This window comes from Capricornis sumatraensis, chromosome 16 (assembly GCF_032405125.1).
Source record: "Capricornis sumatraensis isolate serow.1 chromosome 16, serow.2, whole genome shotgun sequence".
In the NCBI taxonomy this organism is placed as follows: domain Eukaryota; kingdom Metazoa; phylum Chordata; class Mammalia; order Artiodactyla; family Bovidae; genus Capricornis; species Capricornis sumatraensis.
Genome location: NC_091084.1, coordinates 26228523 through 26256430, shown reverse-complemented (window position 1 = coordinate 26256430; position 27908 = coordinate 26228523). Strand labels below are relative to the sequence as shown.

General features: G+C 40.0%; 1 protein-coding gene across 2 annotated transcripts in view; it reads left to right on the top strand.

The window, feature by feature from the left end:
• The window catches only part of USP28 (ubiquitin specific peptidase 28), a 69262-nt gene extending 42458 nt beyond the window's left edge, over positions 1–26804 (top strand). Inside the window, exons 10-26 of one of the 2 annotated variants that reach the window (XM_068988306.1) lie at positions 1081–1229; positions 2983–3110; positions 5855–5950; positions 10126–10305; positions 12631–12851; positions 13744–13814; positions 15249–15477; positions 17458–17652; positions 18426–18565; positions 18725–18910; positions 19890–19985; positions 20683–20861; positions 20958–21036; positions 22160–22239; positions 22777–22900; positions 24339–24534; positions 25648–26804. In XM_068988306.1, coding sequence (XP_068844407.1) covers positions 1081–1229; positions 2983–3110; positions 5855–5950; positions 10126–10305; positions 12631–12851; positions 13744–13814; positions 15249–15477; positions 17458–17652; positions 18426–18565; positions 18725–18910; positions 19890–19985; positions 20683–20861; positions 20958–21036; positions 22160–22239; positions 22777–22900; positions 24339–24534; positions 25648–25823 — 2525 coding nt within the window. In that variant the 3' untranslated portion in view covers positions 25824–26804. The remainder of the gene's footprint in view (positions 1–1080; positions 1230–2982; positions 3111–5854; positions 5951–10125; positions 10306–12630; positions 12852–13743; positions 13815–15248; positions 15478–17457; positions 17653–18425; positions 18566–18724; positions 18911–19889; positions 19986–20682; positions 20862–20957; positions 21037–22159; positions 22240–22776; positions 22901–24338; positions 24535–25647) is intronic. The other variant, XM_068988307.1, reaches the window with a different exon arrangement.
• The last annotated feature ends 1104 nt before the right edge of the window (positions 26805–27908 follow it).

The following is a 27908-nucleotide window of genomic DNA, read 5'->3' as shown; positions in this document are numbered from 1 at the left end:
ACAAGTGCAGGTCTGAATACTAGTTCTGCCTCTTTGATGTGTGTGACCATGGACAAGCTCCATGATCCTAGATCATGAATCCTCAGTCTCTTCATCTACAAAATGGGCACAGTGTTTGTTGCAGAGATGTTATATTGAATTGTATAATATTGCCCACCCCAAACCTGGTATTAATATCAGATGTACACTGATATTTATCAGTTTTCTCTGTTTTTTTCCAGACATAATATCTAAACTCAAAGTTCCGTTGAATCAGACTGCCAAAAAATGTGTGTCTCTTCTAGTGGCTTACCTAGCTGTGCATTGGACACGTGGCCAGCCATTCCCCATCTAACCCTTGCCGTCTTTTACCCTTCTGATAGGCTCCTTAAAACAATCTAATCCACTATCACTTCCCCAAAACAGCATTTCTTACTGTCATATACAACTAGCCAAGCGTTCAAATACCCTATTTGTTTTATAATTGTTTGTGTATATAAGTAAATAATTTTACGTATGTAAAGATACGTGCACTTCCCTATGTGTATACTTTTTTACCATTTGTGTTAATCAGGATCAAATGTGGTTTATTTGTGACTGGTTGATATATGTCTTTTCAGTTTTTTCCAGAATCTGCAGACTATCCCATCCTCCCATTCTTTCTTCCTTGAAATACATTTTTTTTTTAAAAGAAATTAGGTTATTCTCTTATATTCACTACAGCCTAAAGTTTTGCTGCTCACTTATCTGTGATATAGTTTAACATATTCCTCTCTGCTCATCATTTCATAAATTGATAGTTGGATCTAGAATTTGGCCAGATTCAGGTAAGGCTTTTTAATTAGTCGAGACTAATCTGTAGATGGCGGGACAGCCTTTGATTAGGAGGCATGTTACCTCTGGTTGTCTTTCTTTTTTGTGAGGTTAGCAGTTGTCAGTGATCTGTGAATGGATCCACTGGTTCATCAAGACCATGTATACTTCTAACCTGTTTTCAGCAAATTGCTGAATTAAGATGATACTGTTTTCTGTGGTGCCAGGAAAAAAGCTTTAGAAAGCAGTAGTGATGCCTTTAAAAAAGCAATCTGTCTCTTTGCCTAGGAAAGCCCTTTTGTAACAATGAGACCTTCGGCCAGTATCCCCTTCAGGTAAACGGTTATCGTAACTTAGACGAATGTTTAGAAGGGGCCATGGTGGAGGGTGACATTGAGCTGCTTCCTTCCGATCATTCAGTGAAGTACGGACAAGAGGTGAGTTGGATATTTTTGCTTTTGCCAGTGACAAAGCCAGTTAAGTAGGACTGAGCTTTTGGGCAGACTGTTTTCACGTCATGTATTAAATAACTTCTTAACACTTAGCAGGATTTGTACTAGCCTGAAGTGTCTTTATGAGTTGATAAGAGTAGTGAGTCTTAGTATTTGATAATTAAATTCTTGTAATTTGAGTTAATCATATAAAGGTTGTATGCTGCCTCTGATGTTTTAAGTATGATCAAGTTTCTCTCTTTCTGTTGAAGCCTACCTGTACCTGAGTAGGGAGAACCCACTGCCTCCATATTTTCGGAGGGTAAAAGTACAGTGATTAATTCCTATGGTATGCCATTTAGAATATCTTCCCTATTATAGTATTTACTGTTCTCAGTTGTAAATTCTGCCTTTGCTTTAAATTTTTTTAAATTTAAGATTGATTTATTTGTTTTTGTGGGTTGTAAAGAAAAGGGGAAGGTGAAGGACGAGTAAGGGTAATTAATATCTCAACATTCCCATTGGGTTAAGAATTAGTGAGTTATATTGTAGCATAATTGCCAGCACCACACAGCTTGAATTACTCTCCTTTCATCATACATTTTGAAACAGAATTGTGCTTTTTATGAGTCCAGTCCAGTAATTACTTATAAGAGGAAGAAAATCTTTCTTGAATTTAACAGGGAGCCTGACATGAGCCTTGTCAAAGTACATTAGCTGTAGAGCAGTGTTAGAACCGGGAGAGAACTGTTGCCTCCCTGGCTTTCCAAGGAGCGTGTTGATTCCTGATTGGGAGGCGTAACATCTGTGCCATCTGTACAGAGCTGACGCATGCTCTTACAAAAGAGAAAGAGCGTTTATTCACAACTTGGACCTCCGGAGACTTTTATTCTAGAATCGGACCTCTCTATTAGAAAACATAGAAAATAGTGCCTGTTTAGATTTAGCTCTGAGGAGGTCAGGCAGACTGTCTGGTTCACCTCATGCCGACAAGGCTATGTGGAGGGAATATAGCTATTTGCACCTTTGGTAAAGGGAACATGTTAAAGTTACTGGTATGAACCTCTGCCACACAGGTGAATTGAACAGAAATGCCTTTCCTGGTTTAGTCTTTCCTCATCTATGATCAGTGACAGTTGATATATATATATATTTTTTATAACTCAGTACTTTCTTTTCTTGAAACTCAAGGTAACGTAATAGGTTGATTTGTTGAAGTCCTTTGTGATATCCATAAATTCTTGGAATTCAGAGATTTTTTTCAGAACCCTCAGAATCATGAGGCTGTTTCAATTTTCATCTTTAGTAGTAAAGGGGATTCAAACTGTGTGTGAATAAGTAGTATAGAGGACGTGTACACGTATTAGTCTTTTTAGACAATTTCTGATTGGTTGGGCTAGCTATTTTCTCCAGGTTTTAAGCTTCTTAAATGCTGATGATGTAGTGAATGATATGTAGATTTTTGGTACAGGTCATATATTTAAAGGTCAGTTATTTCTGACGATGATAGTTGAATTAAAATGTTGTTCACTGGCTTGTCAGTTTGGAGTCTTGAGGAGCGTTTAACCATATTCTGTAAGAAGGCATGATTCTGTATGGGCATTTTAACTATTTGGGATTAAAAAAAAGTTTCAGTATGAGTTTGATTTGAATATAAATTCTATACCAAAAGAGAGTCTAATGAGGGATAGTTTAAATCTGGCTATTGCTGTTTCCTAAACTTAACTTTTCGTTCCTGTTATTTCTACTCTTGATTTAGCGTTGGTTTACAAAGCTACCTCCAGTGTTGACCTTTGAACTCTCAAGATTTGAGTTCAATCAGTCCTTGGGTCAGCCAGAGAAAATTCACAATAAGCTTGAATTTCCTCAGATCATTTATATGGACAGGTGAGTTCTGTGGTTGACTGTCTTCTTGATGTGCTGTGGCAGAAGTCAGCTTGTACTAAGTGTAATGTCCGTAGTACTCTCCTGGAGGTCTTGATAATATGCAAATTTGGATTCAGTGGATCTAGGTGGGGGCCCAAGAGTTTGCATTTCTAAGAAGTTCTCAGGGTGATGCTATTTTCTGATCTCTGGACCACAATTTGAGTAGTTAGGCTTTAGGTGAAAGCTCTGCTCTCTGTGATGATGAACAGTATGTGGAATAGCTGCCGTGTATTTCTTTCTCATCTGAATACTATTTGTATTCCTGAAAAAATACTAGACAGACTGACATAATTTTAAGTCTGTTTTATCAACATATAGTTTACATACAAAGAAATGTTACCATACTTAAGTGTCCAGCCAATGAATTTTGATGACTATATGCAGTCAAGTAACCACTACCGCAGTCAAGATACAGAATATTTCCATCGCCCATGCCCCTTTATAGTCAGTCCCTTCCCTCTACCCTCAGGCAGCCACTGACTTATTCTCTGGCCCTCTAGTTTTGTCATTTATAAAGTGTTACAATTAAGGACATTAATATTCATTATGCACCCTGTTGTGGTCTTTCGCTTAGAATAATGTTTTTGGAATTTATATGTGTTGTTGCATGTATCAGTGATTTCTTTCTTAATATTGAGTAGTATTACATTGTATGATGTACCACAATATTTTTTCCATTAACTAATTTAGGGACATTTCAGATGTATCCAGTTTTAGGCTATTATGAATATGAATTTTCATATAAAAGTTTTGGTGTGGCTTTTAGTGCTTCTGGGTAAGATACCTGGGAGTGAGATTCCTGGTTATTGTATGAAAACTATTTTTTTAACTTTATAAGAAATTTCTAAACTGTTCTCTAAAGTGGCTATATAATTTTGTGTTCCTATCAGCAGTGTATGAAAGCTACATTTGCTAAGTTCTCACCAGTATTTGGAATTATCAGTCTTTTAAATTTTAGCCATTCTGTTGGGTTTATTGGGGCTTTTCTTGGTGGCTCAGATGATAAAGAATCCACCTGCAATGCGAGAGACCTGGATTCAATCCCTGGGTTGGGAAGATCCCCTGGAGAAGGGAATGGCTAGCACCCACTCCAGTATTCTGGCCTGGAGAACTCTTATGCACAGAGGAGCCTGGCTGGCTAGTCCATGGGGTGGCACAGAGTCGGACATGACTGAGCGACTTTCATTTTCACTGTTCATTGGGTGTATAGGAATACCTTTATTTTTCTTTTGACTTGTATTTCCATGATAATGACACTGAGCATCTTTTTGTGTGCTTAATTAATGGTCATTTATATATTTTCTTAGGGGAGGTATCTTTTGCCCACTTTTTAGTTTGGTTGATTGTGTTCATACTGAGCTGTAAGAGTTCCTTACATGTTTTAGATACGAATCTAAATCTATCTTTGTTTGTCTCTTCTGTTTCTTTACTAGTGTTTTTAGAAGAGCAGGAGGTTTTAGTTTTGATGAAGTCTAATATATCAGTTGCCCTTTCATAGTTTGTGCTTTTTGTATTCTAATTAAGAAATCTTCCAACCCAGGGTCACAAAGTTCTTTGATATTTTTTTCTAGAAATTTTGTGACCTTTACTCTTACGTTCATGTCTATGACCATTTAGAGTTTATTTTCATATATGGTATGAGGTAAGGGGATATTTTTGCAGGAGGTGGTAAGGCGGCATGTGGTTATCCAGTTATTTCAGCAGCATTTGTTTAAACATCTCCCTTTTCTCCACTGAATTACCTTGATACTTTTTAAAAAAATTAGTTGGACTTACATTTGTGGGTCTTTTTCTGGAGGTTTTATTCTGTCTGTGGTGTAATCTTATGCCGGTGCGCACACTCTTAACTACTGTGATTTTATTATAAATCTTGACATCAGATAGTATGAATCTCCTACTGTGTTACTGTTTTTTTTTTTTTTAATATTTTGGCTATTCTCAGTCCATTTCTATTTAAGTATTAAAATCATCTTGTCAAAACCCCTGGTAGCTCCTGGGATTCTAATTGGGACTGTGTTGAATGTATAGATCAATTTGGGGAAATTGACATTTTAGCAGTTTTTAGTCCTCTAGTTCCATGAGCATGGTTTAGCTTCATTTATTCAACTCTTTGTTAATTTCTCTCAGCAGTGATTTATAATTTTTTTGTGTACATCTGGTTATTTATTCCTAAATAATTTTTGCCTTTGATGTTATATGGCCTTGGAAAAAAAATTTACTTTTCATTTGTCCTTTACAGATAAATGGAAATGCAATAGATTTTTTTCCTCTTTCTTTTTTAATTGACTTTGTGTCTTTTGGCATTACTGATAAATTCAGTTATCAGTTCTGATACATTTTTTGTAGATTCCTTGAGATTTCCTATGTACATGATCCTGTTATCTGCAAATGAAGGCAGTTTCACTTCCTCTTCTATCTATATGAATTTTATTTCTTTTTTTTACCTTATTGCACTGACTATGCCTCCAGTAAAAACATTGAATAGAAGAGGCAAGAGTGGTTCTTCTTGGATTGTTCCTGATCTTAGGGGGGAAGACTTTTTTTAGTCTTTCATCGTTAAATATGATGTTAGCTCTGTAAGAGCTAACATAGAACTAACCCTGTGTCTGATTAAGGCAGTTTGCTTGTATCCAAAGTTTGCTGAAACTTTATGTTATTAATGTTTTTAAATATAAATTGTGTTTGTGGGATTATTATTTGCTTAGGTATATGTATAGGAGCAAAGAACTTGTTCGAAGTAAGCGAGAGTGTATTCGAAAACTCAAAGAAGAAATAAAAATTCTGCAGCAAAAACTGGAAAGGTGAGTCGTAGACATCTTTGAACTTAGAATGGGATATTAAAATTGGATAATTTGCTTTTATCTAAAAATTAATTCAGAGTTTAAGTATTAACTAATATATTTTATAAAATGGATAAGGAAAATGTGAAACAGTCTTTAAGATGGGCAGTGGTGGTCCCAGGACACCTTTGACCCAAGTCACATGGTGAGTTATTGACAGTGTACTGAAGAGAAGCCAAGTTCTGATTTTATAGCTCTTTACTTTTTCTGCTTTCCTTGCCATCGTGTTCACAAACACAGGACAGGTAACTATCACAAAACTCTAATCCCTTTGTCTTGAGAAAGCAGTTTTTTAAGTGCCTGGTACAGGTAAAACAAGTCAGCAGTGCTGACTCAAAGAGAGTGCTTGTATTTTTGACACATACGAAGTCCTTTCTCCTGTGGAGAAATCATTGTTCACGTGTTCTTGCTGACTGCTTTTGTGAAGTCACCCTATGACTTCCTAAGAAGGAATCAGTGTAAATTCTCTCTAGTCAGAGACTATTAATTTCGTCTTTAGGAAGGAGATTCCATACAATGTCAGTAGCTTTTTTTTTTGCCTTTATCTACTTACTATTTTTGCTGCTACCACTATTCTACCTCTGACTGCTTCATTGCTAGCTCAGTAATTTCCCTGAGAGGCAAACCCTGCTATACCAGGCTGAGAAAGACCCTGCACCTATGGGTGCCACTTCCCAGCTCCCTCCCTCTCACTTAGGAAGAATTTATCTAAGAGTTGTTATGATCCATCATCTCGTTGTCTTAATATAGACTTTAGCTGAAAGTTGAGTCCTCAGATACTCTTGGAAGTGATTTACAGGACTTTATACCTATGACAATATTTTACTTTAAAAGTTTGAGTGATACTTTATAAGATTGGAAAGTTATAATTGTTTTCATACAACATACCTGGTATATCTGATGTATTTTAACTGAAAAATATTCAATTTGCCAGTAACCAGCTAGGCATTCTGACTTATTTAGATTTTAAATAGCATGCAGGAGTATGTTCTGTAGTATGAATATGACTTTCTTTTTAAAATAAAGTGACTTAAATTTTTGGATAATTTTACTTGAGTAATTATTTTTGAAAAATTGCTTCTCTGTGTGTGACATAGTTCTGGGAATCTTTGCAAGGAACTTGTTAATGGCTACCATTAGGTAATAGAACTGAGGTGGGAATGGATGGTTTTTATGGTTTGTTTTATCCTTTCTTGAATTTGAGTTTTCTTACCAGGTATATGTATTACTTTTATTATTTAAAAAGAAAAGTTCACCATTTCTTCTGTAAAAGTATCTTGATATCATATTAAAAATAAGATTTCTTGTGTACATACAGTGTAGACATCTTTTTTGAAACCACTTTCATTCTAATTCTACTGAACTAATACATTGTATGAAGTAGTTGGTCTAAAGGAATTCATTAGAAGAACAGGAAAATGATGATGTCATAGAAATGAAGATAAGTTTCTCAAAGAAGATTTGTTCCTGAAATTTTGTATAAGTATCATGTTAAAATACAACAAACCTGGGAAGAGTTACATATGTAAAATGATGGCTTAAAACCTTATGACAGATTATCAGTGCTGCAGTTCTACTAGAAAGAGGTTTCCTTTGGTCCAAGGCAGTCATGTATTAATAAATTCTTTCAATAAACAGTGCTTAAGAAGACATTTACCATGTCTGTGGGATAGACAAGGAGTTCAGAGATGGGAGATGTTCCTTCAGTGTTAAAGGGAATGACATACTGAAAGAAGACCATGGAGAAAATAGATCTTGAAAGATCAGTCAAGTTTAGAGAAGTTGATGGCTGAAAGTAAGCCAAAGATACAGATCTAAGGACTAGAAACAGTTATTTAAGGTTCCTCTAGCTTTATATATTTAACATCCTTTTCTTTGAAAGCCAAAACTCTGTGGCAGGCAAATCCACAGGAGAAATCATTCTGTTTCTCTTTTAAATTAGAGAGGATGAAGTGTCTTTGCTACATATCCTCTTAACGTGGTTGATTTTGAGTTGCATTATATTTTATTTTTCATTTCATAATGTCCTTTTTGATACAGAAACAGACAATTTTACTTCTCCGTAGTTCTGCGGCTGTTTCTTTCACTTTATTCAGAGAAGAAAAATGTGAAGTGACTCTCTCCTTTTGTAAATGGAATCCCAAAATTATAGTTTACCTGTACGTGTGAGTCAACTTATGTACCATTTAGACTCTCTACTGCAGTGAACTGTAGAATTCACTAAAGTAAATCTCTTTTCTTAGGGTAACATGTGCTAGTAATGGCAGAACATTGGGTATTACTAAAATAATTAGTTATTTTGATTACATATTGAAGACATTTATTATTTACTGATTCCTAAGAAATCTTCAGTAATTTATGCCTGGCCTTCTCTGTTAAATGAGTACGTGAATCATAGTGTACATAGGACTTAAACTCTGACCTTTGTCAACACCTACTTCCCATTTCCAGCTTTCTCTCATATTTCCTAATTGCAGATTACTTGATCTAAAATGCAGCAAAGAGAAAAAACCTTGGGTACATTGGATTGGTACAAAAGTGTTTGTGGTTTCAGACCCTGAATTTTAAATCAGTATAACTTGGCTCAAACACATCTTTATTAATCAAAGTAGGAACCATTACAATCAACACATTTTTGCCAAGGAGAAAAAAGTATGTTTATTCCTGTAGCATAAAAATCTGTACCCTGGGATTCGATGAACTCTTGGAAAGCATTTTCTGCATCCTGCTGGTTGTGGAAGCGTTTTCCCTGCAAAATGTTGTTGAGATGCTTGAAGAAGTGGTAGTCAGTTGGCAAGAGGTCAGGTGAATATGGCAGATGAGGCAAAACTTTGTAGCCCAGTTTGTTCAGCCTTTGGAGCATTGTTTATGTGACGTTGGTTGGGCGTTGTCATGGAGAAGAATGGGCCCATTCTGTTGACCAGTGCTGGCTGCAGACGTTGCAGTTTTCAGTGCATCTCATCCATTTGCTGAACATACTTCTCAGAGGTAGTGGTTTCACTGGGATTCAGAAAGCTATAGTGGATCAGACTGACAGCAGACCACCAGACAGTGACCGTGACCTTTTTTGGTGCAAGTTTGGAAAGTGCTTTGGAGCTGCTTCTCTGTCCAGCCACTGAGCTCGTTGTCACTGGTTGTCATGTATAATCCACTTTTTGTTGCCCATCACAAACCATAAGAAATGGTTTGTTGTTGTGCAGAATAAGAGAAGATGATACTTGAGAGTGACAAGTTTGTTGATTTTCAGTCAGCTCATGAGGGTACCCAGTTTCTGAGCTTTTTCACCTTTTTAATTTGCTTCAAATGCCAAACAATCACAGAATGGTCAACACTGAGTTCTTGGGCAACTCATCCTGTAGTTGTAAGAGGATCAGCTTCAGTGATCCTCTCAATTGGTCATTGTCAACTTCTGGTGACCGGCCACTATGTTCTTAATCTTTCAGGCTCTAGTTTCCTTTGCCAAACTTCTAGAACCACCACTGCACTGTACATTCATTAGAAGTTCCTGGGCCAAATGCATTGTTGATGTTGTGAGTTGTCTCAGCTGCGTTATGACCCATTTTGAACTCAAATAAGAAAATAGCTTGAATTTGCTTTCTAACTAACATCATTTCCATAGTCTAAAACACATATAAAATAAACAGCAAGTAATAAGCCATTAGCAAAAAAAACATAAAGCAAGAAATGTACATTAAAATGTATAACATAACCACATTTATTTAAGAATATATTCCAACATCAAATGGCAAATTTCAGCAATGCAAAACTGCAATTACTTTTGCACCAACCTGATAGTTCCAACAGCATTATTTTCAGATTTGAATAATGATGATATATCTCTCTTCCTTTAACAAATAGAGTTTACTTCTATGAGTAGAGCCTAAATGTGATTTGAATTAAGAGAAAGCACCATTGGTGTGACTTTGAATAGGAGCTCACCTGAAATGCTTTCTGTCAAGTGTAAAGATTCAGATTGTCATCTGTTTTCACTTTCGTAGTTAGGAAACTTTTGCTCTGTAGATTAACGTATTAAATATTGTGTAGCCTTTAGGGATAAGCCTTTCTATTGACTCTCCATATAGTAATGAAAGAACAAGATGCCTTGGCACTAGAGTACCGTTTTCTCTGCCTTGTAGGTATGTGAAGTATGGCTCGGGCCCAGCCCGGTTCCCGCTTCCAGACATGTTGAAATACGTAATTGAATTTGCTAGTACAAAACCTGCCTCCGAGAGCTCTGCATCTCAAAGTGGTGGGTGCATTACAGAGCCACTTTCTTCAGCACACTGCCTGACTTCTGACCTGACATCCAAGGAAAGGTAACAGAAACAAGTTTTAAAATAGTATATATTGGGGATTTTGGCTTAATCTGAGCTGTGTGCCATGTTTCCACCTGATGAACACTCGCCCCTTGAGAGCTCACGGGCCTTGAGCTCTTTGTCTTATAGGGAAGGGTTTTGCCACTTAAGTGAATTGTTTGTAATTCCCACCCATGCATTCATCTCACCCAAGGGATAGTTGGGATTATTACAGAGACGTCTTGAACTGCCTGGAACAGTGTTCATTCTCTGCCAGGCCCACCTGGCTTGGAGGTTGCTATAAGCTAACTGCCATGAAAGGCCTTTCCCAGAGGAACAGTCAGCCACTGATTTTCTAAAACATGGCATTCACTCGTCTGCTGAAGGAGTCTGCACGTCTGAGTAAACATCAAGCAAAGGGAAACTTATTTACAAGTAGAAAATTAGAGTAAGAGAAAGAACTGGCTAGAAATTGAAGAGGACAACCTCCAGCAGCTTATCCAGCAAAGAGACGGAGAGGCCATGGCATGCGGGCCTTGATTCTCTTCTGGCTCAGCTGTGTGCAACAGCCTTTGTGGTCTGGAAGAGCCATTGGGGCCAGCTCGGATCAAATGTGATCTGTGTGTCCTGGCTAGCAAAAACACTAGAGCCTATAGGAGAGTTAAGACTTTTTTATGTTTTTAAAAGAAACCCAATCATTCCTTCGCCGCCCTTGCTGCCCCTCCCACACACACGTGTTACTATTCATTCATTCATGTGTGTGCAGAGTGCCTGTTTGGACAGAACATAACAAATGGTAATAGCAGTTATCTCTAGGGGATGGCGCGAGGCACAGGGTGGAGGGAGGGTTCCTTTACTTTTATGCTCTACCTATGTGTGTGTTTGGATTTTCGTAGACTGTTTTCATGTCCTTTGTAAAATATAAATGATTTTAATTTTTAAAAAGTGGTTTTATCGGTTTTAATAATATGAAATGATACTGACTGATATTAGATTTTAAAGTTGATCTGTGTGTGTGTGTGTGTGTGTGTAGTCTTTTTTGAGATTGAGACATCTCCTCTTTTGCTTACATTGGCTTTGTTTTCCCATATGTATAGGCCCTCAGGGAAAAGAGGTTTGCTCCGTTATTTTGTATATGGGAGAGAGGCAGCGAGGAAGGGGAGTGAGAGTTTAAGTCAGAACTGGGAAGTTTATGTTCTTCGTTTTGGTGTGAAACAGAAACCTAAGTATACTTAGATTCATTTGTATTCCTGCTGATTTGTCTGTGTGCAGTTTTTTTTTGGTGTTAATTAGTAGATAAATTAACAGTTACTTTACATACATTATTCTCAGTTTATAACAATGATGTAAAGTGGCTGGCATCCACCTTTTACAGCTGAGGTGTCAGATTCCTTACCCGAGGCTACTACCGTCTCCTTGGGTGTTTAGCTGAGATGTGGTGGAGCTGGAGTTGTCTGCCTGCAAGTTCTGCACCCTGTGCTTTCCCAGAGTGCCACCTCGTTTGCGTTCCTGCGTGCTGGGTATACAGCTGATGGCTATTTTTCTTCAGTGTATTTTGTTCCTGGATCCACCTGTCCATCTCACTTTGGTCAGTTACATCTTGGAAACACAATAGTTGATCCCTTGACTACTCCACTCCCCATCTCCTCTTTTCCATGTTCCTTCTCATCCTGTCTTCTTGAGAAGAAGGTTCATTGTTACAAGTGGTTAGAGAGCAAGTACCATAGACTTGTAAACTATGTGAGGCAGATGTGAGTGTAATCCCTCCCTGTCCTTGACTAGCTGGGTGAACTTGGGAACACTGCTTTATTTCTCTGAACCTTGGGTTTGAAAGTTGGTAAAATAGGATTGGTGATAGTACCTGCCTCATCAGCAAGCTGTGTTAAATGAGATGATGCCTGTAAAGGAAAGGTTTGGCTCAGTAACTTTATAGAGTAAACACTCACAAATTGTAGCTGTGCTTTGCCACAGAGGAGCGTGCTTTACAGAGTGTATTAGTTTAGGCAAAGATGTATTTTGGAAATGGCGGAGAAAATGGCAACCTGCTCCTGTATTCTTGCCAGGGAAACCACATGGACAGAGGGGCCAGGCAGGCTATAGTCCATGCATGTATGCTAAGTTGCTTCAGTCATATCTGACCAATTTTTTGCCACCATATAGACTGTAGCCCGCCAGGCTCCTCTGTCCATGGGATGCTCCAGGCAGGAATACTGGTGTGGGTTGCCATGCCCTCCTTCAGAGCTACAGTCCGTGAGGTCCCAAAGAGTCGGACATGGTTTAGCGACTGAGCACACACACGTAGTTTGGAAATTATCATCTGAGCATTTTTTTTTAATCTTCCTTCAGTACAAGTAAAGAGAGCACGTCTCAGGAAGCTGAAGGAACCTTTTCTTCCTCTGAAGATTCTGTACACAAGTCTAAGATGGCAGAGCAGCCACTTACACCTCCCCGTTCTTCCGTGGAAATGCCCGCACACCCAGCTCCTCGAACAGTCACAGATGAGGAGATAAACTTTGTTAAGACCTGCCTGCAGAGGTGGAGGAACGAGATTGAACAGGATATACAAGGTTGGCTCTTTCTGCTTGTCAGAGGGTTACTCTTTGCCTTTTCTGTTTGTGTGAATACATGGAAATTAGGCACCTTGGAGACACGTCCTGTCATTTCCATGTACTCTGTTGAATTTGAGGAATTGTGACCTCTTTGGTACTTTTTGTTCCCTGTGAGATTAGGTCAGACACTTTGCTTTAGTAATATAACCATGAAAGTTCTTCCCTAGATTTCTTCCTCAAATTTTCTGGGAATTCCTGGGTATCTTGGATACACAGTGCCACTCACCTTAGAGAATTTTCTGCGTCTGCTGGATTTCTTTTCCTGTAGCTTATCTGAACTCTGACTTCAGGTGACCCAAACTTAGAATTGCAGTTTCCTGAATTTCCACTTTAAAAATTTTTTCTACATACAGTATGCTTTATTGACAGTTAAGGAGGCAAAGAATATTTGATTAATGCATGCAGTGTAAAATCACATTATTCAGCATTTTGTTTCTAAAATCCTTTGGCCTTGTCTCGTTTCTTGTCCTCCCCTTCTTTCTCCTTTTATTTAGGAGCAATAAATAAGTAAATGATACAAATTTAGATTCCTCCCAAGTTTTTTTTAGAAATCTTAATGTAGTTATATTAAACTATAAGTCTTTGTAACCTAAAGCACTAGCTTCTTTAAAACTGCCTGCTTCCTTATGGTTCATAGAGAGAAGCTGAAAGGGTGAAAACCTCAGGTAGAGAGAAGCTGAAAGGGTGAAAACCTCAGGTACAGAGAAGCTGAAAGGGTGACAACCTCAGGTAGAGAGAAGCTGAAAGGGTGGAAACCTCAGGTAGAGAGAAGCTGTAGTCTTTGTAGAGCTAAAGCTGCATATGTGACATGGAATGAAATCATTATAACTGAGTGTTCTTTTTTTAACAGACTTAAAGAACGGTATTGCAAGCACTACCCAGACTATTGAGCAGATGTACTGTGATCCTCTCCTCCGTCAGGTAGAATGAAAATTGATGGGGAAGTAGTCAAGGCATGTTCTAATGGTGCCAATGGGCAGATACAGAGAAGTTGATGGTTTTCTTTGAAACTGAATGGAAACTTCCCTAAGATATAAGAATTAATTTTGGAAAGAAATATGTATTATTCTGTGTTTTAGGCTAAAAAAGAGCAGTGTATCTTCCTTCTACCACCAACAGGATGTAAAACATATTTGTCCTGAGTCTGCCACATGGTATTTTTTCCATGTATTGGAAAGGTTTGTTGTTAAATATTAATAAAATTTCTCATAAAATGGTAATTAAGCAGTACAGTGGAGGAAACCTGACCAGGGACTGGTTCCCCATCCTTTGCAAAGTACCGTGATCCTTCATGATCCTTTGTTTAGCAGTATGATTTTTTAACCTTTATGTCTCTGTTAATTCCAAAAGAGAGGTAGGCAGGGCAGAAATTCTTACTTTCCGTATATGTTTTTATTTAGAATAACATTCTGGGCATAGACGGGAAAGAGGCTGCAGTTAGGGGACTGCCCTCCACGGGCTTCTGTGTAAATGCGTGACTGTGGGAGGAGAGCCCTGTTTCTAGGGTCACGGGAAATCATAGTTGTGTTGCATAGCAAGAATGTACCATGTGAGTCTTGGGTGTTGACCGTTTTCTCTTTTCTATTCTTTAAAAAATTTACCACCGTAAAAACAAGTCAAGGTACTGATTGAATGTAATTTTACTTTACTGACTCGCCTTTCTTTCACCAGTACTTAACTTAGCACTTAAGCGTTACTCTTACTTTCTCCATATTGCCAGCAGGGGCGGCAGGGCAGGGGAAGATTTTCAGATTTTGAAACAAATAAGTGTGTAGTTAAAAGGGTCTTCACCCCAGATAAGTGGATGATTACCTGCAAGAAGAAATATAAAGACCATGTGACTGATTCATAATGAAATATGCTAACTTAGATTTTAGTTAATAGAAAATTTTATTAATTTTAATTAATAAAACTTAGTCCTAGAACAGCATAACTTCTACAGGTCCCAGGTGTGGTAAGCATCTTCTCAACATGAGTGGTCATGGTGCTTCTATTTTTAGATAGACTGAGTTTGGAACTGGGGGAATAAATAGGTCTCAGTTATCTTTTGTTTTAGATCTATAATCATAGGAGTTTATAGAGTTGAAAGAGGTCACAGAGGTCATCTAGTTTAGCCGTCTGATTTTAAAGATTCAGGAATGGAGACATAATTGGGAGATTCCAAGGCTGTGTTTTTTTCAGGTCATCTTGAATCAACAAGATGTTTTGTTGATGTGAACCCTACATCAAACACACGTGTAAATGGGCAGTTTTCTTCGGTCTTATGGTTGGGTATGCTTTGGAATTTTCGTCACGTAAACTCCTGTCGGATGACTTTGCTTTCATCTAACATGGGGAACCCTTTCTGACTTGCAGGTGCCTTATCGCTTGCATGCAGTCCTTGTTCACGAAGGACAGGCGAACGCGGGGCACTACTGGGCCTATGTCTATAATCAGCCGCGACAAGTCTGGCTCAAGTACAACGACATCTCTGTTACCGAGTCTTCCTGGGAAGAACTTGAAAGAGATTCCTATGGGGGCCAGAGAAATGTTAGTGCTTACTGCCTGATGTACATTAACGACAAGCTACCCCACTTCAATGCAGGTAAAAACACTGTAAGCAGAGGCCAGGCTTGGGGAGATTGTGTACTTCTCAGGGAAGAGAACAGTCTTGTAGTTTTAAAAAAAAATTAAACTCAGATTTATTAGAAAGTAATAATGTGTTTAAGAAACACAAATAGTATAAAAGAGAAGAAAAAGGAAAAATAAGTTTGCTTTCCTACTTCCTTGAGCCCAACAAGTATCCATTCTTAGGCTCCTAATGTAGTCTCCTAGAAATGTTCTGTGCAGATGCTAGGTTTTATTTATTGATATCTTACCTATACCCCATTTTTTCCCACCAAATGGGATATTTTTCCATTCTGTTTGGCATCTTTTTCATTGTTTTTCTTAGCAATCTCTCTTTTTATGAGTAGAACCAACTTATTCCTATTAACAGCTATAAAATAATTCCATTGCATTGAGTATGTATATAATTTATTAAACCAGCCTCCTGTTGATAGACTTTTAAGTTGCCTCTAGTTTTTCCCTTTTTTAGTGACATTCTTGTGTGCATATTTTTTGCACCTTTTGGAGAATAGCCAGATTTTACAAGTGGATTTGCCTCAGCGGTTTCAGACTTCTCATAATACCGCTACTAATGCCTACAGTAATCATAATTATCATTTATGCTGGTACTTTCCTCCTTACTGCATGCTTTCAAGCTTTATTTCTCTAATAACTTATTAACTCTAACACGGAGGAGGCAGGGCAGAAATTCTTATCACCCGTATTTTCCAGCTGAGGTTCTGTACTTGTCATACAGCCAGTAAATATTCTGGTTCCAGATTCTATGCTGTTTTCCATGTACATTACACTTTCTTTTTTCTTTCACATATGAGATCATACAGGGCATCTTCTTTTAATGTTCAAACTTTACTGTGTTGCATAAGTAAGGAAACATATAAGCATTTTGTCTGGGCGGCAAATGATCTTTCTTGTGTGCTTGGTAAGTAGGGGATGGAGAGAATGCTCACTTCACAGTAACTGATCGTCCTAAATGCATGTTTGCAGTGTGAGGGCAGGAACAGCTGCTCGTGGGAGTTTCTGTACAAACGATTGTTCTGGCTGTGGGTGGTATATAGGGGCCTTGTTATAATGGGTATGGCTCATCTATAGAAATAGACAAAAAGTGGGAACTGTCATTTAGTGAAAAGACTAGTTAACGGCAACCAGTATGTGGATGTGCTACTCTTCGGTAGGTTTTTATGATTTGTTTCGGTTGTAGGGTTGGAAATGAGATTGAATATGTCATTGATAGCCTTGCCATTTTTCATCATAGCCTTTAGTGAACCCCAGGTATTATTGATCCATTTATTGATCTAACGTTTGTATCCCTTTGCTTTGTGGTAGCACTTGATTATGTGAAACTTTAGGCAGTATAAATGTCTTGGTTTTCACTCTCAACCATCTTGAGATGGATATACTTTGTTATTTAAGTCAATTTATTATTATTATTTTTTGACCACACTATATTGCATGTGAGATCTTATTTCCCTGACCAGGGATCAAACCCATGTCCCCTACAGTGGAAGCTCAGAGTCCCAACCACTGGACCACCAGGGAGGTCCTGGAGATGGATATTCTTCTCAGTGATAGGGGCATTGTTTACACTGATAAAACTGTTTGTCTTGAAATTTCCATTGAATCTAATGATTTTCTGAATTCCCAAGAAATGTTTGGTTTGTTTTTGCTACTTTGTCCGTGATCGGCCTCTACTCCAAATCCTCACTTGTTACCATTGATTGATTCATTTAACAACTATTTAGTGTCCCTCCCTTCCAATATGCCAGCCACTGTTCTTGGGGAACCGTCACTATTGGCCTGATACTGTCAGTACTTCAGACAATGGATGGATTATGTGTGTATTTTTCATTAAAAGTAAGAAAAGAGACTACTTTCTTTTTTTCTGGAAAGGAGCTTTGGTTTCCTTGAGACCTTTTGCTTGGTGGGACTCTATTTTAACTGTGTCTTTGTTCTTCCCTAGAGGCGGCCCCGAATGAATTAGATCAGATGTCAGGAGAAGTAGAAGCTCTGTCTGTTGAACTTAAGCATTACATTCAGGAAGATAACTGGAGGTTTGAGCAAGAAGTGGAGGAATGGGAAGAAGAGCAGTCTTGCAAAATTCCTCAGATGGAATCTTCCACCAGCTCAGCATCACAGGACTTCTCTCCATCACAAGGTATCTGAGCAGGGCATTTATGCCAGTGACTTGGGGGAGTTCACGCTGCACTCCGGTAGCCAGCCCCGTGTACGTCCTCTGAGTGAGCCGTGCCATGCTCTGCGCAGTGGGATCAGAGTTGGTGTTGCACAACCTGACAGCCTAGCTTGTGGCTCTAGACAGTCAGTTCTGCTGAGCAGAGGTACCAGCAGAAAGATGAGCAGCTAGCTCCCTGTACTTTCATTCTGTTTAGTGTTTATTTCCCAGGTTGCGGGAGGAACTATGGTAAGATTAATAGGTAGATTTTATGAAAACTGTTCTGTAAAGGTGATCTTCCTAACGGATAGTTGTTTATAGGAAGACTTTTTGCCATGAAGAAATACGACAACATTGCTGCTTTTGCTGCTAAGTCGCTTCAGTCATGTCCGACTCTGTGCGACCCCATAGGCCAGGCTCCCCTGTCCCTGGGGTTCTCCAGACAAGAGCACTGGAGTGGGTTGCCATTTCCTTTTCCGGTGTACGAAAGTGAAAAGTGAAAGTGAAGTCGCTCAGTTGTGTCCGACTCTTAGCGACAACATTGGGAGCACATTAAACTTTACAGAATCATCAGTGACTCCTTGCTGAAGTAGCTATTTCTTTTAGCCACTAGTTTCTAGGGGAAATTTACATAATTTTTTCAAAAGGTTAGTTAGAAGATGTGCACATTAAACTTTGTATCCAGTCCTGCTTGCCTTGTAGAGTGTTCTAGTGGCTTTATTACCAGATGCTGATTCCTACCTGCCGTTCTTTCTCAGAATCTTCAGCAGCCTCTTCCCATGGGGCTCGGTGCCTGTCCTCTGAGCACGCTGTGATCGTGAAGGAGCAGACTGCCCAGGCGATAGCAAACACAGCACATGCCTATGAGAACAGTGGCGTAGAAGCTGCACTGAGTGAGGTGAGAGGGGTCTAGAAGCCCAAAATCTGGAGGGGTGGGCTTTCGGCAATAATTGCCACAGTTTTCTCACATTTCTGTTATTCTGTGTCTGCTGCATTTAACCAGTCCCTCTTTATTTCTGTTTTTTTCCTACTCTTTCTCTCCATTCTGCTGCCACAGCTTAAGGAAGCTGAACCCAAGAAGCCCATGCCCCCGGAAACAAGCCTTGCAGAGCAGTCAGAGCAGCCCCCACAGGCTCGTGACGCAGGGTCTGCTGCCCAGCCTAATGCTGAGGTCTCTGAAGTCGAGATTCCCAGTGTGGGAAGGATTCTGGTTAGATCTGATGCAGATGGATATGATGAGGAGGTACAGAGATGAGTCAGGGTCTAGCTGTCTGTCGTCAGTCTTGTGTTTCCTGCTCACGTGACTGAGCATAGCTGTGTGAGGCGTTCGGCAACAGTGTTTTCTCCTAGACACAGGTGGTGGGCGAGAGGGCCTTAGTCACCATCCTACACCGCTGCCGGCAGGTCTCTACTCAGACCTGTCCTTACGAGGCCACTGTGGAGTCCGGGTGGCTCAGAAAGGTAGAATTTAGTTCCATGTGTCATATCCTGAACAGCAAATTGCCTTTTAAATCAGGAGTCTTTGGTAACATTAGTCCATTGCATTTCCTCCAAATACGAGAGTTTCAGTTGTCTAGGGAGCAGGTCGAATGTGAGTTGGCCTGGTTTTGACTCTGAAGCTCCGGGGAGAAGCTGCAGATTTCCGGGTGGCTCGCTGTCTGCCTCCTTTGCAGCTGTCACCGCACACTAACAGTCCTGAATCCTGTCCTCAGGTTTCTGGGGGACGGTTTGTTTTTTTTTAATCATCTCAAGGTTTTCGCTTTATAAAGTCCTATTTGTGTACCTGCTAGTTTCAGACTGTTTCAGATGTGCTGTTCACCCAGGTAAAACTCTGAAAGACTAGTGTATTCAGGATGGACACCCAAACCTCAGAACTCAGGTGGAATTCTCTCCTCAGACCTTTCCCCTCTGAGAGCTGTAATTTACCTTGATTATGTAGCAGTGCCATATCGTAGGTATTTTTAGACATCCCTCTTTATTCATCTGCTAAATTAGAGAGAGTCTATAGGAATACCTCGTCAGGGGCAAGGTCTTGTGGTCGTGCCGAGGGCCAGGGGCCGCTAGTGTTGAGTGGGGTGTGTGAGCCTGCCCCTACAGTGGCTGCTGGCCGGGGGGCACGCCGCCCTGCTTCCCTGCGGCAGTCTGCTCACCTTTCTTTCACAGTCTTCTTCTGAACCTTTCTCCTCTGCTTTCTCTCTGTGTTTTGTGCCCTCTTGTGGTAGGTGATGCTGAGCCCTGCCATGCAAGGGGTCATCCTGGCCATAGCTAAAGCCCGTCAGACCTTTGACCGAGATGGGTCTGAAGCAGGGCTTATTAAGGTATCTCTGTTTTGTCTTGTTTTTTAAATTATAATTTAATTAGACTTAGGATTAAATTCTAATCCTTATACCACAGGGATCATAATCATGGGGCAGTGATTATATCAGATGCTGAAAAAGTGTTTTCATTGAAGTAAAATGTAAAACTCCCTTCACTGCCCGACTAACAGCACAGCCATCCCACGGCACTGATGGCTTCTCCTCTTGTGGCACTAACGCAGACTCAGTGCTCAGGTCACACCCGGCCTGGAGTAACCTCCTTGTTCTTAGGAGGCGCCTGTTAATAAAGCTGTGAATGAGACCTTGCCTTTGTAATGTGGAGGCCATAATATAAGAAAGTAGGCCATGCTTTTTAGGATGCTTGAATAAAATTTAAGATTCTTAAATACATTTATTTGGATTTTTAAATTTCAGGTCCTTGATACTCAAAGATATGGCTGAAGCAATTAAAACTTGTGTTTTTCTGAGCACTGTATGAGGAAAATAATTCTTGTGAGTACAGGATGTCTCTTGTGCCAGAGGAGTTTTGTCCTTTTTGAAAGGCAAAGAGATTATAGGTTCCAGTTGCCTCTGTCATTCCTCAATAAGAACTTCTTAGAAGTCTTCTTAGAGTGATGAAAACCTCCTTAGGCAGCGGTTTCTGTGTGTACAAGCCCACCATGCCCCCTTTTCTGACTACCAATTCTGTCTTCAATAGGCATTCCATGAAGAGTACTCCAGGCTCTATCAGCTCGCCAAGGAGACCCCCACCTCTCACAGTGACCCTCGTCTTCAGCACGTGCTCGTCTACTTCTTCCAAAATGAAGCACCCAAAAGGGTAGTAGAGCGGACCCTTCTGGAACAATTTGCTGATAAAAATCTTAGCTATGATGAAAGGTGAGAAGGGAGTACTTTGGGGAACCACCCTTCCTTCCATCTTGACTAAGTCCTCTGAAGGGGAAACTGTCATTGCTTTCTTAACTTTGTCCACAGATCGATCAGTATTATGAAGGTGGCTCAAGCAAAACTGAAGGAGATTGGTCCAGATGACATGAATATGGAAGAGTACAAGGTGAGGTCTTCGCTTTACATCTACAGAGCAAACATGAATTTCTAAGGCAACCCTAACAATTAAAAAACAAAAATAAGGAGGCCGAGCTATTGAGACATTTGGGGCTGTCATTTATATGTTCTTCTCGTGCATGCTAAGTCACTTCAGTTGTGTCCAACTCTTCGTGACCGTATGGACTGTAGCCTGCCAAACTCCTCTGTCCATGGGATTCTCCAGGCAAGAATACTGGAGTGGGTTGACATTTCCTTCTCCAATATGTTCCTCCTCGTATAGTAAATTATACATACGCACAAATATATTTATAATCCAATTTGTACAACTTGTAGTAATGTTAATAAACTTTATATATAAGCTATAAAGCAAACAATTTTATATTATCGCCAAGTGACTCCCACCCCCTCTCAAAAAAAGCTGAGTCAGAATGAATGATCTTTTCTAAACCCTTTGAATGGCCAGTTTCTTTATGCCATTCTTCTCTTCAGCCGATCAGCACTTCATTTCCCTTAAATACTCACTTTAGCCTTGTCCTAGGCAATGCAATTCGTGACTTCATGGTTTTGGTTTGCTTTAAATAATAGTTTTCTAATATTTCTGTATTCAAATCTAAATGCATTTTTTGCATTAAAATGCATACATGACTACAAATTTCCTAAAACGAAACACGTCATGTAGGTACGACACTGTTGGGTGCCACCTTGGTGTGCCCTGGCCCGCACCCCCCATCCCCCCCAGGCAAGCTTAGTGTTGTTCCTGAGATTGGAGCGGCCCTGACCTTCTGTCTTCCCTCGTCTGAATGGCTTCCTCAGGACTCAGGAGGCCATTCATTCAGACCAGAGCTGAATGACTGGCGTGGGTGTTGGAAGTTAAGATCCGAAATTCTAAAGCTCACGTGAAAGGAGTATTTCTGTTCCTCGGCAGCAGGAACAGGACATGGAAAGTTAAGGTCAGCGGTAGACTTTTATCATAAATGTCCAGTACTTTATTATCTGAAAGCTTTTGTGTCTCCTGTTTTTGTGCCGGGCCGTACGAGCTCCGTAAGTATTAGTACTGAGTTTGAAGCTTGCTGTGGGGGAAAAGGTAGTAGTTTCGGTCATAATCATGAATGGCTGTCATTCCTTTTCAGAAGTGGCATGAAGATTACAGTTTGTTCCGAAAGGTGTCTGTGTATCTCCTGACAGGCCTGGAACTCTACCAGAAAGGAAAGTAGGTGGCGTCTCATGTTACCGAGCATGCTGGTTGTGGATGCCCACCAGGAACTCTCAGGACCACAGCCCCTTCCACACACACCCTGTGTCTCTACCTTTCTCAGTGTTCTGCTTCACGTTTGCACTGAACATCACACATGTGTCTTCATCTTTCATATAATGATAGATTTCTTGGTTGAGAGAAATAATGGCCAATTTTCTTTGTGATAAATGAAAATGTACTCCGACGGTGAATTTCAGAGTCAGTGTGGACCGTAGTGAGCCTCTCATCCACTTCCTTGTTATAGAGTTGGGAGAAACAGAAGTCCAGGGAAGTGCCATGATTTGCCTTGAGCTTCCCTGCCAGTTTGCAGAGGAGCTGAGGCTCGCTGTGGTCTTTGGGCCTCAGGCTTTTCCAGCTGCACCATGCTGCCTCCATGCTGAAGACTTTTCCATCCCTGCAGCCGCTTCCATTCTTGTATTAGAGAGCGATGGGGACTAAGCCCTGGGTTTGGGAAAGGAGCACTGAGCTGTTTTTCATCAATAACTTTATCAGGTACCAAGAGGCACTTTCCTACCTGGTGTACGCCTACCAAAGCAATGCCGCTCTGCTGATGAAGGGGCCCCAGCGGGGTGTGAAGGAGTCGGTGATCGCTTTATACCGAAGAAAATGCCTTCTGGTGTGTACTCTTTATAAAGCCTGACAATTTTTGTGTTTTATTGTATTTATTTACCTCTGTTCCTAGAAGCCAGGAAGAAATATAACATAAAAAAAAACAAACAAAAACCCTCCTGCAGGTTTTAGATTGTTCTAAACCCTCAAGAGTAGTTTTACATTGAAACAGATGAGGTTACTTCAGTGAGCATCATGCTTCTTCCGCCCCTGATAGGACTTAGGTGAGAACCGCATCTCCCCTTTCGGTGCCCTTCATGTGTACCGCATCACAGCTTATGTCACACGCCTCTGCTAGATGGTGAGTTCCTTGAGCATAGGTCCTTTTCTCAGTCAGCCTTTTTCTCTCTGCCTGGCACAAAATAAGCATCTAATAAACATGTGTTGTCTATGTTCCCTAACTAATAAGCTAGTAGATGAGAAGCTTTAGTGATGTCTAAAGAGACTCCAGTTTTTAAAAGGTTTGAACCATAAGGATTGGTCCTGCTGTTCTGTTAACATCCTTGTCATAAACCACAGGAGATCTAGTGCGGTCGTTTTGCACTTGGCTGCTGCGTGGGAAGGCGCACCCATAGTCTGCCTGCCTTCCCAGGGGTCCCTCCAGGTGCTTGTCATCAGAAAACTGCAGAGGCAGCTTAACCTCAGGCTAAGCTTGCATTGGGCCTCCCTGCCACCCAGCAGGATCACCCTCCGCCAGGGAGGAGTCAGGCCTGCATTTCTGCCACTACCTCTTGTTAATTAATGCCAAATGGAAGAGATTAAGTTCTGACATGTATGTATCTCAAAAGCTTCATTTTCTGATTATACTTGGATTCCTGTGTCAGTTATAGATATGGCATGGCACTTTGAAGCTGAAAAGGGAGCCTTGTAGATTTGATGGACCGCAAATGCTTTTATTTTTTAAATCACCAAATAGAGATTACGTTTTGAAGGTCCTGCTCAGCTGCCACGGGAAGGCAGTAGTAAGGATTTGGCTTCTTTCCATCTCTGGCTCTCAGCTCCCGGTTTGTGTCAGAATCGCCTAAGGGGCTTTCACATGTTGGTGGCCCAGGCCTCCCCCAGATGGTTAAACCAGTCTCCTGGTGAGGGGCCTGGGCACCACCTTGTCTTCTGCAGGTGATTTTTGATTCTTGGTGAAGACTGAGAACCATCGAATAGGTCTTTTGATAGAAGCAGGTGTTAAATATGACCTTGACTTATAAGTTGAGGCCACTTGGTAAGAGGCTTTGCTGCATTCCGATCACCTTGGGAGCATTAAAAAAAAAAAAAAAAATCCCAGTGCCTAGGTCAGCCAAATACCAATCATATTGGCATGAGTGTGTTGGGGCATCTGTGGTTTTTAAGGATCCCCAGGCAATTCCAATATACAGTGAAGTTTGGGAACTACTTGTTTAAATATTTGTTGTCTTTCTGAGACTTTTTTCCCCACTGTTTTTTATCCATAGGAGCTGAACGCCAAAGCAGCTTCTCTCTTTGAAACAAACGATGAGCACTCTGTAACAGAGGGCATTAATGTGATGAATGAGTTAATCATTCCCTGTATTCACCTTATCATTAATAATGACATCTCCAAGGATGACCTGGATGCCATTGAGGTCATGAGAAACCACTGGTGCTCTTACCTTGGGCAAGATATCGCAGGTGTGTTGTTTGTTGCCATTGCCAATAATTTTTAAGACCCTTGAAAGTTCTAGAAATGACAGTTGGACTAACTCTCTAGCAGTGGTTGTCAAACCTTTTTAAGGGATTGGAATCCCCGAGCATATAAAGGCTTGAAAATTACATCTGTTGTATTGAAACAAGGAACAGGACCCTGAACCCCTGTCCTTAGCCTCCCCTTACCTCCTCTGTGGTTGCTGAATCACCTCCACAGCCAGCCACACAGTGCTATTTGAAAAAAAAAAAAAAATCACTGCTCTCCAGCAATGTTAGACTGCTGTTACTTTTCCGTCTGCCAAAATCTGAACTTGAACTTTGTAGTTTAAATATTTTAAAAATCTCTTTATGTTGCTTGATTACCAGTCAGTGCCATAATTAAATTTTCCTGTGACTTGAAGTTGCAAGACATAAACATTTTATTAACTGTGATGCCTTCAAGGTTAATAAATTAGTAAATGGGATGTTTGTGCCTGTCCAAAGCATTTTGGAGAGGGAGCCTAAAACTAGATATTTTTAGGCGAGTTTAGTTGCCTTAGAAAGTTGTTATGTATCCTACTATGAAGCCTCTTTGTTGTTCACTGATGTAAAGATATTCCGTTGATTTGTCAAAGTGTTCAAGTTTATGATATTTATTGAAAAAAATCTATAATAGTAGCTAAGAATTTCATTTTAATGTTTTCAGTTTTTGTTTAAACTATGTGTGACATTATAGCTTTACTTAATGCCATGTACACACTGGTATATTTTAATTGAAGGATGAGACCAGCGTTATCTTTATGGCAGTAGTATGTTTACAGCACATTATATTTATGGTACTTTCTCAAATTTTAAAGGATGATTGATTAGAAGACATGTCCATAATGAAGTGAATATATAGTGTTATCCTGCTGCATGTCAGATGACTTAAAACAATGACCTAAAACTTTGCTATAGTCGGCAAATATGTCTTTGCTCTTGATTTGGTCTGAAGGAATAGTCATTTGTCATTAGCTGGCCAGAGCAATGCTTTGAACTTGGAGGTTGTTGCGGACTTACTAGTTTTAACTCAAAGAGATTTATTTAGCTCTATACTAACCATCCATTTTCCCTCCACAGAAAATCTGCAGCTGTGCTTAGGGGAGTTTCTACCCAGACTTCTAGATCCTTCCGCAGAAATCATTGTCTTAAAGGAGCCTCCAACTATTCGGCCCAATTCTCCCTATGACCTTTGTAGTCGATTCGCAGCTGTCATGGAGTCAATCCAAGGAGTGTCAGCTGTGACAGTGAAATAAGCCCCCGCGTGTTCAAGACCCAGCCTGGTCTTTGGTTGACCGTCTGTTGCACAGAAGTCTGTTGTCACAGTGTTTCCCCTGGGAAAGGGATTAGGTGGGAAAGTGAGACTCAGATCCAGATCCTAACTATGCTGTGTGTATAAAGAAGGATTGAAAATGAAACTGCACTTTTTAGGTACAGAATCTTAGAAGCGATTTCACAAAAAAAGGCAGGAACCAGTGTGTTAAGGCGTTGACTTGTGGCAGAAGCCCTGAAGTGGCTCTTGTCTCTACAAGACAGCCTGGGTTTTTCTGAGCCTCAGAGTATCCTTCAGGCATAAGTATTTTTGACAGCAGACTAAAAGGGTGATTCATCAGGACCTGAACTGTATGAACAGCTACTCGTTATTTTATCAGATACAGATGACGTTAAAAAAAAAATTTAACTGCAAGGGAGGAGATGAAAAAATGGGTTGTTGCCTGGCTCTTGACAGGAGATGAAAAAATAGGTTGTTGATGAGCCACCACCCTTTCACGTGTGGGTAGAACATAAGGTCATGTGGCAGTAAGATGCTGAAAAGTCAAGAAGAGCTGCCTCTCCTTTCTTTCTTCTCTTTTATTTTATATTTTTAATTAAACCAGAAAACCTCATACCCAGTCCTGAGTGAAAGAAAGGAGAAAGCATTAAGGACATCAGATGGAATAGCAGCATTGTGAAACTTAACTAAAGATCACATTTTTTGTTAACTATTTGAAGGTAAAATTTTCTAGCATCTGAAAATGGCTAAGGCTGCTGCTGGTCCAGAAGAACATTTTGACACCCCACCCCCTTTTTTCCTTTTAAAAAATAGGGGATGTGGGTTTGTAAAAAGAAAAAGAATATATATATATATGTATATGTAGAGAGAGAAATATCCCATTGACCATTTTTAAAAGGCTCCAGATTGGGTATTGTGTTTTAACCAAATTTTAAAGATTACCAGGGGAATTGTGGGAGGGTCAAAGACTTGCTACAACTATGCAGATTTTATAAATGTGCAATAAAAGTATTTGTTTTATCTTTGGTATGCAGTATGGCCTTTGTTTTCATATGTTCTATTTTGGAAATGGATGGACTCAGTAAGCATTTCTCATGTTTCAGTTTTTCTTCTTAAAAAGAAAAGGGCAGATTAAAGGGTTAAGAAGCTTGATGGGAATGAGAAGTGTCAACTAAAAATAGTCACAACCTGAAAGCAGAGAGTGGTTTTATTTGGTGGGAATTTTTAGAACTTCAAGCCTGGGAGGCAGCCTCTCAAGTAGCCCTGAGAAACTGCTCCAAGGAGGCGATGGGGAAAGGAGTCCGGTTATATAGAAGTTTGTACCAGAGAGGTAGATACTCTGAACATCAAAGATTACTGTTAATTAAGGAAAACCAGCTGTCACAAGGAGTTTAGGCTCTTCTCTATGGGAAGATGCCATCATCTGGGCTCACTGAACTCATTCCTTTCATATGCATCTCAGCTATCTGGGGGCATTGTTCTCCCTTTTCAGGCCCTCTGGGCTCAGAAATGAACATTTGGAGGGCCTGAATCACAGATGGCTGTGACCTCCTTTCTAGATATGGCAGGAGATACTCCCATTTCACAAAGGCAGGTCACTTCTTGAGCAACACCTAGTGGTGTCTGATTTCATCTTATTTGCTGGTTGCGTTGCATGTATGTGTATTCACATCATAATTTGATTTAGAAGGCAAAAAAGTTATTTTCTTGAAACTGAATATTTTGTATTTTGGTCAAATGAATGGTTAAACCATCTTTTACAGATATTCAGAGGTGCTTTTGTGTTTTAAAGCTCACTGCAAAGATTTTTTTCATGGCGAAATGATTAATTTTCTTACTCATTGATTGTGTGTATGCTAAGTCGCTTCAGTCATGTCTGACTCTGCGACCCCATGGACTGTAGCCCACCAGGCTCCTCTGTCCATGGGATTCTCCAGGCAAGAATACTGGAGTGGGTTGCCATTTCCTCCTCCAGGGGCTCTTCCTGATACAGGGAGCGAACAAACCCACGTCTCTTGGCATTGGCAGGTGGATCATTTACCATTAGTGCCACCTAGGAAGCCTTTTA